Consider the following 13324-nt stretch of genomic DNA (forward strand, 5'->3'; position numbering starts at 1 on the left):
TTGCTTCCGTCCAAAACTTCTCGGACGTGCCATAATCATCCAACATTGCTCTTGCTAGGGTGATGAGTGTCTTATTCTTTCTTTCCACCACACCATTTTGTTGGGGCGTGTAGGTGGCGGAAAACTCATGTTTGACTCCTTCTTCATCGCACCATCCTTCAATCTTCATATTTTTGAACTCGGTGCCGTTGTCACTCCGGATCTTCACGATTGGGGAATTGTATTACGTTTGAGCTTTTCTTGCAAATGACTTGAAGATTTCCGGAGTTTCACCCTTATCGCCTAGAAACAAGACCCAAGTGTAACGTGAAAAATCATCAACGATTACTAGGCAATAGAGGTTACCACCAATGCTCTTGTATGAAGTTGGACCAAAGAGATCCATGTGTAGTAGTTCGAGCGGCTTGGAGGTAGACAACATCATCTTGATAGGATGATGAGTTGCAACTTGCTTCCCGGCTTGACATGCTTTGCATAGCTTGTTCTTGTCAAAAGTGACGTCCTTTATGCCGGTGATCATCCCTCTCTTGTGGGCTTTCTTGAGGTTGCTCATGCCAATATGAGCAATTCTTCTATGCCAAAGCCACCCAAGAGACGACTTGGTGAAGAGGCAAGTCATGGTGGTTGTTTGCTTTGAAGAGAAATCCACCAAATAGATATTGCCATGCCTAAACCCCGTGAATACCAATGACTTGTCTTTTTCATGAGTCACTACAACACCATTCTTGTCAAAGGCACACGTTAGTCCAAGATCACACAATTGTGCAATAGAAATGAGGTTAAAACTAAGTGCTTCTACAAACAAAACATTTGAAATGGATAAATTTTTTGAAATTGCAATTCTACCCAAAACTAAGACTTTTCCTTTTGAGTTATCACCATAGGTGACATGTTCATAATCGCCGGGGTCATTAAGTGAGGTGAACATGCTATCATTGCCGGTCATATGTTGAGAGCAACCGCTATCAAGTACCTAATGTTTTCCACCGGCTTTGTAGTTCACCTACACACATGAGAATTTATTTTTGAGTTTTCGGAACCCAAAAAATCTTTGAGCCTTGCACATGTGTGACAAGAGCTTTTGGGACCCAAAGTTGCTTGGGGAGCTTCTTCTTCGACTCCTTAGCAATTTTGCCAATGAACTTGGCCTTCACCTTGCCCTTCACTTTACTCAAAAGAAAATGATTATTTTGGAACATTGATGAGTAATTCTTGGGTAATTTAGGAAGAGGACGTGATGGTAAAGTGCACTCCCTAGTGTGGTGCCCGGTGACTTGGCAATGTTGGCAATATAAGCCAACTTCCTTGATGAAGCTTGTCTTGATCTCCGGAGAAGGAATTGTAGTCATGTTTGGCTCCGGAAATGAACCAAGACCTCTCTTACCATAGTCACGGGCATTGTTGAAGAGAATCTCCTTGTGGATGTATTCTCCCCTTGAGAGTTTCTCCACACTACTCTTGAGGCTTGCCACTTGATCCATCAATTCCTTTTCCCTAGAAGAGGCAAGCTTGGGCACAACATTAGTGGCATATGCATCAATGAGTAGGTCATCACATGAAGTAGAAGCATTGACTTTTTCATGAACAACTTTCTCAAGACTTGGGTCAATTACTTCATAAGCAAATTCAAATTCTTTATACTTGTGAGCCAACTCCCTATGCTCTTGTTTGAGCCTTTTGTGGCTCTCTTCAACTTGCTTAGCAAGTACAAGTGACTCATTGTGCTTTTTGATCAAGTCATTGTACTTACTAAGTAAGTCGGAGTTGGTAAGCTCTAACTTGGCATGAGTGCTCTCAAGAACTTTAACTTTGCCCTTTTCCCTCTTGATGACGGATGTATACTCATTGATGAGGTTAGTAAATTCATTTGGATCAAGCTCTTCATCACTATCATCTTCACTATCTACCTCACATACCTTGGTGTTACCTTTTGCCATGAGGCACATAGGAGGCGGAGGTAGAGATGGTTCTTCATTGGTGAGAGCGATGGTGACAATGTCTTCTTCATCACTTGAGTCTTCGCTTGATGAGACATCGGTCACCCACTCTTGTTTCTCCACCAAGAAACTTTTCTTGGTATGCCCTTTCTTCTTTGGGAAGAGCTTGGTCTTCTTGTCATGGGTCTTCTTCTTCCCAAATCTCTTGTTTTTGTTCTTCCTCTCCTCTTCTTCATCATCGCTTGAATCATGGCGATGCTTACTCTTGTTGTCCTTGCTTCTTTTGTCCGGCTTGGGGCAATTTGGACGGATGTGTCCTTTTTCGCCACAATTGTAGCAAATCTTGTTCTTGACATCCATTGGCCGGAACATTCCCTTCTTGGAGTCAAAGTTGAAACCCTTCTTATTGATCTTCTCATTCAAGCGTGTGAACTTTCTCATCATGAGAGCAAGTTCTCCATCATCTTCAACATCGGATGAGCTCTCATGATGATCATCTTCTTCATTGCTTGAGCTTGAGTCTTGTTTGACCATCTTGAGCTTGCGGGATTTGTTTGTCTTGGTCTTTAGAGCAATTGACTTGCTTGATGTTGGCTCTTCGGACATACCAAGAATGCTCATTTCATGAGCGCGAATTTCGCCCACAAGTTCTCCTACTTCCATTGTGGCGAGATCCTCCTTTTGAAGCATAGCATTGATAATGTTATACTTGGGCTTCGGGAGGAGCATGAGGATCTTGCGGTTGATGGATGCACTGTCAAATTTGGATATTTCAAGTGCATTAATGTCCTTGACAATGACATTCAAGCGAGAATACATATCATTGCAATTTTCATGAGCTAGCATTTTGAAGGAATCATACTTAGCTCTAAACAAGTGATATTTTTCTCACGAACTTTGGTGGAACCTTCATGAATCTCAATGAGCTCCTTCCAAATATCACTTGCTAGGTCCATGCCATTAACTCTAGCAAAGACCTCCTCACTAATAGCTTCGAAAATTGCATTTCTAGCTCTAGCATTCCATTTTAATTGGTCGGGGGTGGGATCTCCGGTGAACCCGACTTTAGTTGCCAACCATACTTCGGGGGCAATCGCATCAAGGTATGCGGCCATGCGAACTTTCCAATAGGCAAAGTTCTTGCCCTCGAAGTGAGGCGGCGAACCACCCATCTTGGCCATAGCTCTAGGCGGTGAAGCCTAATGATCCAAATGAGCAACGAGGCTCTGATACCAATTGAAAGGATCGATGGACCAAGAGGGGGGGGTGAATTGGGCCTTTTTCAATTTCTAAAACAAGATAAAGCAACCTTAACCTATGCAAAAACTAGAAAGGCTCCAATTCACCAACCGGATAACTAAACAACCTACACAAGCTAGTTAAGATGAAAAGAGATAAAGCCTAGCAAGGTAGAGCTAACTAGTGATTCCTAAATCAAGCACATGAATGAATTGCATAAAAGATAATGCTTGAAAAAGTAAAGTGGACAAGGGACAACCGGATTTTTTTCCCGTGGTATCGATGTGTTGGCACACACCCCTAATCCACGTTGTGACACTCACAAAGAGTATTGTCACCTCCCAAGTCACCAAGACGAGGGCGCTCACTAAGAGTCTCCGTTCACCATACCGGTGTGGTGGAGATCAAGCCACGTACAAATCTCTTCTCCGGGCTTCCTCAATCCTTGGCAAGCTCCACGAGAATCACCTCGATCACCAAGATCGCCTAGGTGATGCCAATCACCAAGAGTAACAAGCTAAGGCCTTCACTTGAGCAAGAACCAATCACCAAGAATGGATGCACACAAGCTTCTCTCTACTCAAGTCCTTAATCTTGCTTCTTGAATGATTGAATGAACAAGTGTATGAAATGTTGAAGTTCAAGGTGGCTCTTGACTATAGTATGTGTGTTTGGATGTTGCCTGGTGTCAAGAGAGTTAGAATGACCCGTTGGAGGGGTATATATAGGCAGCTCACACGAATAGAGCCGTTGGAGAAAAAGCTACCAGAAAACTGCGTAGCGCCGGTTAAACCGACGTCCCTCCAATTGTCATCATCGGTTTAACCGGTGAATGTAAACTGCCCCTTCTGAAAACTAGCCGTTACAGCTTGGGCAGATTAACCGTCGTTGCATCGGTTTAACCGGTGAGTGTAGTCATCCATTGATCAACTGAAATACCAAGTCACTGGACAACTGCACCGACGTCCAATTTCAAATAGCGTCGGTTTAACCGGTGAGTGTAGTTGTCCATTGATCAACTGAAAACCGAGTCTCTGGACAACTGCACCGACGTCCAATTTCAAATAACATCGGTTTAACCGGTGTATTGACTTGTCCTGACCTGTAGACCATGTTTAACCGACGTATAGAAAACTTGAGGCGTCGGTTAATACGGTGATAAGGATTTTTCTGATTTTGCCTTTTCTGACTTGAGTCTTGAATGAAATCCAAATATCTCTTGAGATATAAGTTAAGAACCACTTATTTGAGCTTCTAGAAACCTGAGTGACCATTGTGTGCATCCATTTTCAAATGACCATGTCCATGCCCAAGTTACTAAGCCTAAACCCCTCTTAATAGTGCGATCACTACAAAACTATAAAACCTATACTAACCTAAGTGTCCTGCTCAACCTTATGACACTTAGGACTAGAAAGATTCTTAGTCTTGACATATTATTGAGTTGAATGCCGAGATCGCCTTTTTGAATAATGAAAATTTGGGGCCTCTTTAGACATATAACCAAATGAGCGATAATGATCTATAAAGCTGCACAAACTCATTAGTCACAATAATGGTTGTCATTAATCACCGAAACATACCTTAACGGCCTAGATGCTTACAATAGGGGCCGTTTACTTGGGCCGAACTTACATTGGGATATTGGGTCTAATGGGCTGAATTTCGGTTCTTCGGGAGAACCGAGCCCAAGTACCGAATATCCTGAGGAACTTCGGTTCTTTAGATCATGGAACCGAACAGGAACCGAACTTCTTCGGTTCCGGTTCCTTCGGTATCGGTTCTCGGTAATTTCGGATCGGTTCTCGGTTCTCGGGTTTTTTTCCCAGCCCGAGCATCGAGGTTGCTAGCCTGGCCATCATCCACCACCACCTGCCGCGTCCGCGCCTCCGGGGAACATGCTGGAGCTCAGCCAAGAGGTGAGCGCGGTGGCCCAAGCCGCTTCTGAGAATCCGGCCTGCGCACCTGCGACCATGGAATACAAAACCGCTCGATAATCGTGATTATCGGTGAAATTTATCGTTACCGATGCTAGCTGAAAACATAAACCGACTGGAATTTCGCTGGATTTTAATGGAAAATTTAAAGATTTAAAAAAATTCATAAAAAGTAGAGAACTTATTTTTATAAAAAATTAGACCTTCTCTTGATTCCAGAATGTTGTCACATGTTGAAAGTAACAATTGTTTGCTTAGGAAAAAATATTTTTATCTAACTACCCGTTACCATCCACTAACCCGCGCGATTAAGGCTGTTTTTCGTGCGATTAAGGCTGATAATCAATATATATGCGGCGATTATCGATGATGCTGCAGCTGGGAGCGAGGGAGCTGATCGTGGCGTCGATAATCGAAGAGACGGAAGAATGATTAAATTGATATGCCGAATGCCTTCATGTATGGACTATGTGTTTGCTAGTTTGTACGTGACTTATATAGACTATGTACTCTTGTTTCTATGCACTATGAGGTTTGTACGAACTATGCAGTTTTTTATTTTTATGAACTATGAAGTTTGTATGGACTATGCACTCGTTTGTTTACATGAACTATGCACTTCGTGGTTTGTATACATGTGCAAATTCACGTGCTTTATGCAATTTTATGGGCAAAATATGTAAATATGTTTATTTGTTTGGCAATTCTATATGCAAAATTTTGCATGTATGTGTAATTTATCTAATATAATATAATACATAACCTAAAAAATCAAATGCTATCAAACCTTTATTTTTTCATTACCAAAACATATTTCCAGTAGGCAAAGCGATAAATCGTTCAGTTTGCATCGATTATCGACGATAAATTGTTGATTTTTATTTTTTTGAATTTAGGTCTCTTTACCAATCAGTTTTGGCGATTTTTCATCAATTTTCAACCGATTATTATACCGGAGCTCACTGATAAATGCTGCATCGCCGGTACTGTAATCCTCGCCTGCGACAGGCTCGCCGTGGCCGGCTTGAGGTCAGCTTGATCCCGCTGCGCGCGCGCGCATATATATAAACACAGCAGGATGGATGCATGCCAGATGCACCACCTCCAACGCGCGTATTAACCAAAGCAACAAGCCATCAACGCTAGACAAATCGCAAACGCACATAGAGGACAATGGGGGTTGTGGTGACAAGGTCACCGTCAGTGGTGGTGAGGCCTTCAGAGCCGGAGCCGACGGCGGGGACGAGCGGCGCCGGCGGCACCATAAAGCTCTCGTCTTTCGACAGGGTTTGCGCCATGGTGCCGGTCACGGCTTTCCTCGTGTTCGAGCATCCGATCCGCGAGGCCGCCGAGACCATAAAGGGAGCGCTGTCCCGAGCGTTGGTCCCCTACAACCCTATCTCCGGTCGCATTGCTGCAGGGCCCGGCGGCGACGAGGTCCACATCCAGTGCAGCGGCGAGGGCGTGGCATTCGTCGCCGCCTCCGCGAACTGCGCCTTGAAGGACGCCGAATTCTTCGCCCGATCGCCTGACACGAGGACGCCGCCGCTGGTGGAGGAGCTCGCCGTCTACTACCCGGCCGAGAGCTGCGGCCCCGAAGACCCGTTGCTGCTGATGCAGGTGACAGAGTTCTCCTGCGGCGGGTTCGTCGTGGGCGTGACCTGGAACCATGGCGTCGCCGACGGCATCGGGATGGCCCAGTTCTTGCAGACCATCGGCGAACTCGAGCGCGGGTCGCCGTCGCCATCGCTTGCTCCGGTCAGATGGGACGATTCGCTCCCCAGCCTCCCTCTGCCCACCGTCGAGACCTACAAGCCGTTGGGCCTCGTCTGCCTCGACATCACCGTCCCCTCGAGCTCGATCGACCGCATCGGAGCTGAGTTCCACGAGCGCTCCAATGGCCGCCGTCGGACTTGCACCGTGTTCGAGGCGGTCGCCGCCGTGCTATGGCAGTGCCGCACTCGCGCGATCGCCTCCAGCCCGGATTCTCTGGCTCTGCTCACCTTCGCAGCTAACGTGCGTAAGCATGTGAACGCTAAGGATGGCTACTACGGCAACTGCGTCGCAACGCAGCGAGTCATGGTGACGGCGGGCACGGTGGCGAACGCGGACGTCACCGACCTGATCGAGATGATCAAGCGTGCCAAGGATGGGGTGCGCGACCAGCTGTTCGCCAAGAACGACGGCCACGGCCACGACGACGACGACGACCCGCAGCGAGCCATGGATGAGAACCAGCTCGACGAGCTCCGGTACAACGCGCTCCACCTGTCCTCGTGGCAGAACGTCGGCTTCGAGAAGGCCAACTTCGGCGGCGGGACGCCGGAGAGGGTAATGTGCTACATGCAGCCGTCGATTCAGGGATGGCCGTGGTGCGTGGTGAGCCTGCCGTGCAAAGGGAAGGACGGGGCCAGTAGTGTGTTCTCGGTCTGTGTCAGGGAGGAGCACGCAGATGCCTTCATAGGCGAGCTTGCAAGGTTTACGTGATTCCATGTGCAAGGTGAAATAATCATTAATGAGTACTCCTCTATTTCAAATTAAAGATGAAATGTCATGGTTGCGTTGTGACTTTTTGGGAATTTTATGAAAAAACTGCAAAGTTCCAAGCCCTCCTTGGAATTGGAGCTTGAATCTTGGTTTGCTGATTTTCATACCTCCGTGGGAACCCTACCTCCGGTCATCCCCTCCCCTTCCCAAGACCCCCAAAAGGTGCGCCTTGAGCTCCTGATGCTCGCTGAGCTCCAGCATGTTCCCCGGAGGCGCGGACGCGGCAGGTGGTGGTGGATGATGGCCAGGCTAGCAACCTCGATGCAGTGCGGGACGACGACGAGCTCTGTGTTGGAGTTATGGGTTTGGCCTATTCATTCTAATCAATACATTTAAAGAATTTAAAGTCCACTATTAAATGCTAGAGAATCAATAGCTTAATTCCGTACCGGGAATTGAGGAGGATCTCAACCGACTTAAAGGGTGGACCTCGTATACACCACTTGTGAAGCCGGTAAGAGGAGCATGGTGAACCACACGCGCTCGCTCGCCTCGAGCCGGGCCGAGGCTGTGGCCATGGCGCGGACGGACGTGACGTGACGTGCGGTCATCGCTAGTGCTGCGCGTAGCAAATTGCACGTATCTTATTCACCCATTATCACTCATTTATATCATGAAATTGCTAGTAATATTTGAAATTAAAATATACCGAAAATTGCCTAATTGTCCAACACTCTATGTCCACCACCTCCTGCAGAAATAATATGTGAGGTTGAGCATATTATTAGAATGTTTGCTAATGTCCCTAAAAAAAGAATGTTTGCTAATGGCCAGGGAGAGACTAATTAAGCTACATTAATTTTTATTTCATATGGGATTAATCGTAAACTAAAGGAAACTATGAAAGTGACATGTACAATCAAATTAGAAATAAGTGTAAATTAGACACTTTACATTTTCCAGCGCTCATGGAAGAACCGGAGAAGCTATTCTGCCGAATGTTTTTTTAAAATGACTTCACCTCAACTGGAGAAGCCGCTTAAGTAAAGAGAAGATAGCCGGAGTTATTTTGGTAGGAGCTGGAACCGTACCAAACGGGCTGTAATTAGCTCCCGAGTGGCCACCTCCATGCGACAATGCAGCCGGCGTCGAACACATGCTAGCCTGAGCTGCTGGTAGGTGCCTGTCTAATTTATGGATAAATAGTCACTAGAGTGTCTGCTCTGTGTTTTGTGTATGGCTGTATGTTCCATAGGTAGAAATTAGAAAAAAATTTCAAGTATTGTTATATCACGTAAAGTTCAATCAATAAATTTCCCTTTTCAAAAAAAAATCAACCTAAACAATTTGCCTGCTCATCCACAATCAGAGCTCAGCAAGCTTCATAATTGTACATGTGCTGCATAATTCAACCTAGGAGAAATCAAAGAAGGTTGGTGGATCTGATCACTCACCGAACAGGCCGGGGCGTGGCAAGGAACATGACGACTTGTACTACCGCGTGGAACACGAGTTGCTACCGGACGTTTCGGCGTGCATTAATTATTGAAACTGACGTGGACGTGCCATTAAGCAAGCAAGCCAGCTACTTGTGACGATGGAATTAATCGGCCGGGTCGGATGCAGTAAATGCTGGACCACGGTATGGACCATTAGGTGTTAATACATGCTAGACCATGGTATGGACACAGACGATCTCTAATTTTATACAAATATTAAGAATCAAGTTGAAGTTAAATTAAGAAGAGAGCATTAGCACTATAATATGTTACCACCGCTACCTTCCATCTGTAGCTCCAACATAGGGGGTGTTTGGTTCCGCAGGACTAAACTTGAGCTCTGTCACGTTAAAAAAAATCTTATCATTTAGGAGTATTTATAATTATAAAACTAATTGCAGAATCACTAGACTAATTCGTGAGACGAATCTAATAAGGTATATTAATTCATAATTAGCGGATAATTATTGTAGCATCAGAGTTGCAAATTATGAATTAATTAGGTTCATTAAATTCATCTTGCGAATTAGCAAACCAAGATTCAAGCTCCAATTCCAAGGAGGGCTTGGCTCTTTGCAATTTTTCGGTTTTTTCGGTTTGCAAAAAATCGTTTCCAGAAACTCGAAACAAATCAGTGCTTAGAAAAAGCAAAAACCGACACCGAACAAAAGACAAAAAACCGGCATTCCGTCGGTTTGGGGTTCGGTGATCGGTTCTCGGGAAAAAATATCCAGCCCTAAGCTTGATTGTATCACTGCACGCACGAGACCCTCACGTTTTAATGCGCACCTGACCCGTCGGCGTTAATTTGTGCGCGCGTAAAGACAACACCCGGTTAGAAAAGGAGCGGGAAATTTACTGATTGAACTTTACATCAAGATAATATAATAATACTTATTTTTTTCCAATTTCTACCTAAAAAATATACAGTCATATACAAAACAGAGAGCCCAGACTCCAGGACTATCTATCCATAAACTAGACCGGCACCTACCAGCAGCTCAGGCTAGCATGTTGGTCTGGGCGCGCGTAAAGACAGCACCTGGTCACAAAAGGACCAGCCACGGGTCTGTCGCGGGACTTCTCATTCGTCGGTGGCAGCACGCCATGCATGCTTAGGCCCAGGTGCATGGAAGATCTCATCACTGAAGAAAATATGTGGAAGAAATAAAAGCTGCATGCATGCATGCGGAGTATTGGTTCAACCTTTCCTAATTCACTCTACTTTGAATTTCAGGTGGCAGCTAACAACGTTAATCACATACATTAAAGATAATTAGTTACCAGCATAGTACATACTCAATCTCATGTGTACATGCCTGGAACACTATTGGAGGTTAGGTCCAAATTAGGAAGTTATTTCATATATTTTCGCAGTTTGCAGTTTGGTTTTTGAGTTGTAAAGTGAACTAAAATTAACTCAAAGTGAACTGAAACTGACTAAAACTAAACAACTCTAGATATTGCAACATCTTGCAAGAATCTCATCCTGACGCACTTCACAATATTGCTGTTGTTTATAGTTCATTGTGCTCAAATCCAATCCAAGAATTCTCTCCTCTTCCAGGTCTCTTTGGAACTCAAACTTTTCTTTCTCCAATTTGGTCCTTTCTTCCCGCAGAGCAAAGGCGTTGTTGCACCTCTCTTCAAGTCTTTTTCAAGGTCACCTTCTTTCTTCTTTGCCATTAGATAGTCCACTGCTTCGATGGTTGATCGTTGCCATAGCTGATAGTCCACTGCTTCGATGGTCGATCGTTGCCGTAGCTTCTGTTTCTCCTTCTTTTTACCATCAGGTCTTGCTGATGGTTCAGCATTAGCACCACCAGCAAGAGGGGCAGCAGGGACAATTGCAGCTGCAACTGATGCATGAGAAGAATTTGCCACTGTCTTCTGTTTTTTATTGCTTGTTTTTTTTGCACATCCAATTTCCTTCCGCCTTTCCATCCACTTGGGCTTGTCCTTCAGTATTTTCCAGCAATGCAAGTAGGCAAACTTCCTGTCCTTCTGGTCTTCGGACTTGAACAATGCACATGCATTTGCAATCTGCACATTTCAAACCAAACTAAACATTAAAATGAAGTACTGACAGATGATCATAGCTGACAAATAATGAGTTTGAGTAATAACCTTGTCATCAACTGTCCAACCACTGTGGTTCTTAGCCTCAATCCTGGACAGACAACCACAAAACAGATTCACATCATGTTGTATACCTGACCAACGGTTCATTAAAGAACTTTCTGTACGATTTGACTCGAACGTCTTGTTTGCATGGAAATAGTCATGTATTCTTGTCCATAATGTGCCATGTGTTTGATCTGCTCCTTGAATAGGATCCATGCCCACATTTAGCCAACTTGACACGAGAAGTATGCCGTCCTCATCTGTGAAATTTTTGCTTCTACCTAGAGAACTCTTGGCTGTTGCACGAGCATTCAGGATGGTTGGATCACTAGGAGGTGTGGGATCACTAGGAGGTGTGATATCTTGAGATTGTTGTTCACCATTCACTAGAAGGTCAGTGTAATACCCTGAATCCATACCACCTGCCACAGAAAAATTAGTATGTAATTCCTGCATTGCTTAGTGGTCAAAGTGTGCTCAATAACATAAACTGGGCTTACTAACATGAACTGTGACAGGAAAAAGGAGTAGCATACAGGCACAAGTCCACAGCCAACAGTATTTTCAAATAGAACAACCATAGATGAATCAAAATTTAAGTATATACTCGTCTGGGATTCCTCTGTTTGGGATATTTTCTGCATACTTATTACTTTCTGTACATGTGGGGGAAGATTCAATTACTTTCAGTTAGACTCTTTACAGACTTATTGAGCATATATTTTCTGCAGACTTATTACTTTCAGTTAGACTCTTTACATTTTTTGGGGAAGATTCAATGCATGAATCCAACAAGTCTTTTATCCAGTCACACACTTCAAGTTTAATCCAGGAGTTTGCTTTAACATGTTTCTGGACATGTGGCAGCAGCAGCTTGTGATGAACACTAGTTTTTGGGAAACTACTAGGGACTGATATATTGTACTTGTAGCTAAGAAAATGGGGAATAAAAAGCTTCAGTACGTAGCATTCAGGTTCAGCTTTTGATGGCAAAACCAATATGTTGCAGTAGAACAAAATTATCAAAGAGTAGCAATCACAAGTCTTAAATTATAGTAAACAATAATGTAAGATGGCTCCTAATCTTCTTGAGAAAGAATCCACTGTCCTCAACTGGGGTTTGAGTACTGACGTAACTACAAGTCTGCTATTTGCAATCGAGTATTCAGTAGCCTGAGAAAGAATCCTCTGTCATCAAAAAGCTACAAGCCTGCTACTTACAATCAAGTATTCAGTAGCCTGTCCACTAGTAAAAAAGAATAAATGCATCTACAAAATTGACATGATTTATGAACCGAACAATGTTCTATTTTTCTCAATGAACATGGCAAGTATCTATAGGGGAAAATTATGTGCTCAACATTCAGCGATTCATTTGTAAATAAATCAATTGCAACCAGAATCTCACCAGTGCGGGGCTCCTCCACGTCGACCTGCACAGCATTGAGCAGATCCTCTCGCACCCGGCCATGAAAACTTGTGGGAGGAACCACCCGACGGCGCATCGATCCGACACCGGATTCATCCAACTCTGCCTCCTGGCGTGCCTTTAAATTCCCCCTTCCTTCTGCAAACTGAGAAAACGAAAGATTGGGAAAAGGAAAGCCGGTTTCCTCATCAGGCGTTGAGACGAGCGGTGCCAGCGCGAGGGCGGCAGGGCGCGCAAGGGGCGACGGCGCATGGGGCGGGAGCGGCGCGACGGCCTGTACATGGCGACACGACCGGCGCCGGCGCGATGGGTCGGGAGCGGCGCGATGGGGCGGCGCCGCCGCGAGGAGGCGGGGCCGGCGAGAGGGTCGCGCGGTAGGGGAAGGAGAGGGCGCGGGACTGCGAGATTTTGCCGCGGGAGGAGGAGGATGGCGATGCGGGAGGCTCGGCAAAAAAGGCGAGCGGACGGGAGAGTTTGCCGAGCCGGATAGCGAGGGGATGGAGATAGCGAACCCGTTGGAACGGGCCTTGACGCCGTTTTCTTTTTTGTAGCGATACAAAACTTGTTTACCGAGCTGTTGGAGTTGCTCTAATAATACGGTAATGCTTAGAGCCTGACGTCCGACATAGTTAAAAAAAATCGGACGCTGCTCCTCCAGTACGCCAACGCTAG

At 45.2% G+C, this 13324-nt stretch overlaps 1 protein-coding gene and 1 pseudogene across 1 annotated transcript; one reads left to right on the forward strand and one right to left on the reverse strand.

Annotated features, from left to right (window-relative positions):
• Window positions 1-6220: 6220 nt before the first annotated feature.
• LOC112897515 (acyl transferase 15-like) lies at window positions 6221-7635 on the forward strand. The gene has a single exon (XM_025965822.1). It carries the CDS (start codon window positions 6287-6289, stop codon window positions 7598-7600), a length of 1314 nt encoding a protein of 437 aa, XP_025821607.1. The 5' UTR covers window positions 6221-6286; the 3' UTR covers window positions 7601-7635.
• Window positions 7636-10337: 2702 nt separating this feature from the next.
• LOC112897333 lies at window positions 10338-13084 on the reverse strand (annotated as a pseudogene).
• Window positions 13085-13324: the final 240 nt, after the last annotated feature.

The sequence above is a fragment of the Panicum hallii genome, chromosome 6, assembly GCF_002211085.1.
Source record: "Panicum hallii strain FIL2 chromosome 6, PHallii_v3.1, whole genome shotgun sequence".
NCBI lineage: Eukaryota > Viridiplantae > Streptophyta > Magnoliopsida > Poales > Poaceae > Panicum > Panicum hallii.

Bases quoted from the DNA above. Each gene is read 5' to 3' on its own strand.
- LOC112897515 (XM_025965822.1), top strand. From the start codon at position 6,287: ATGGGGGTTGTGGTGACAAGGTCACCGTCAGTGGTGGTGAGGCCTTCA.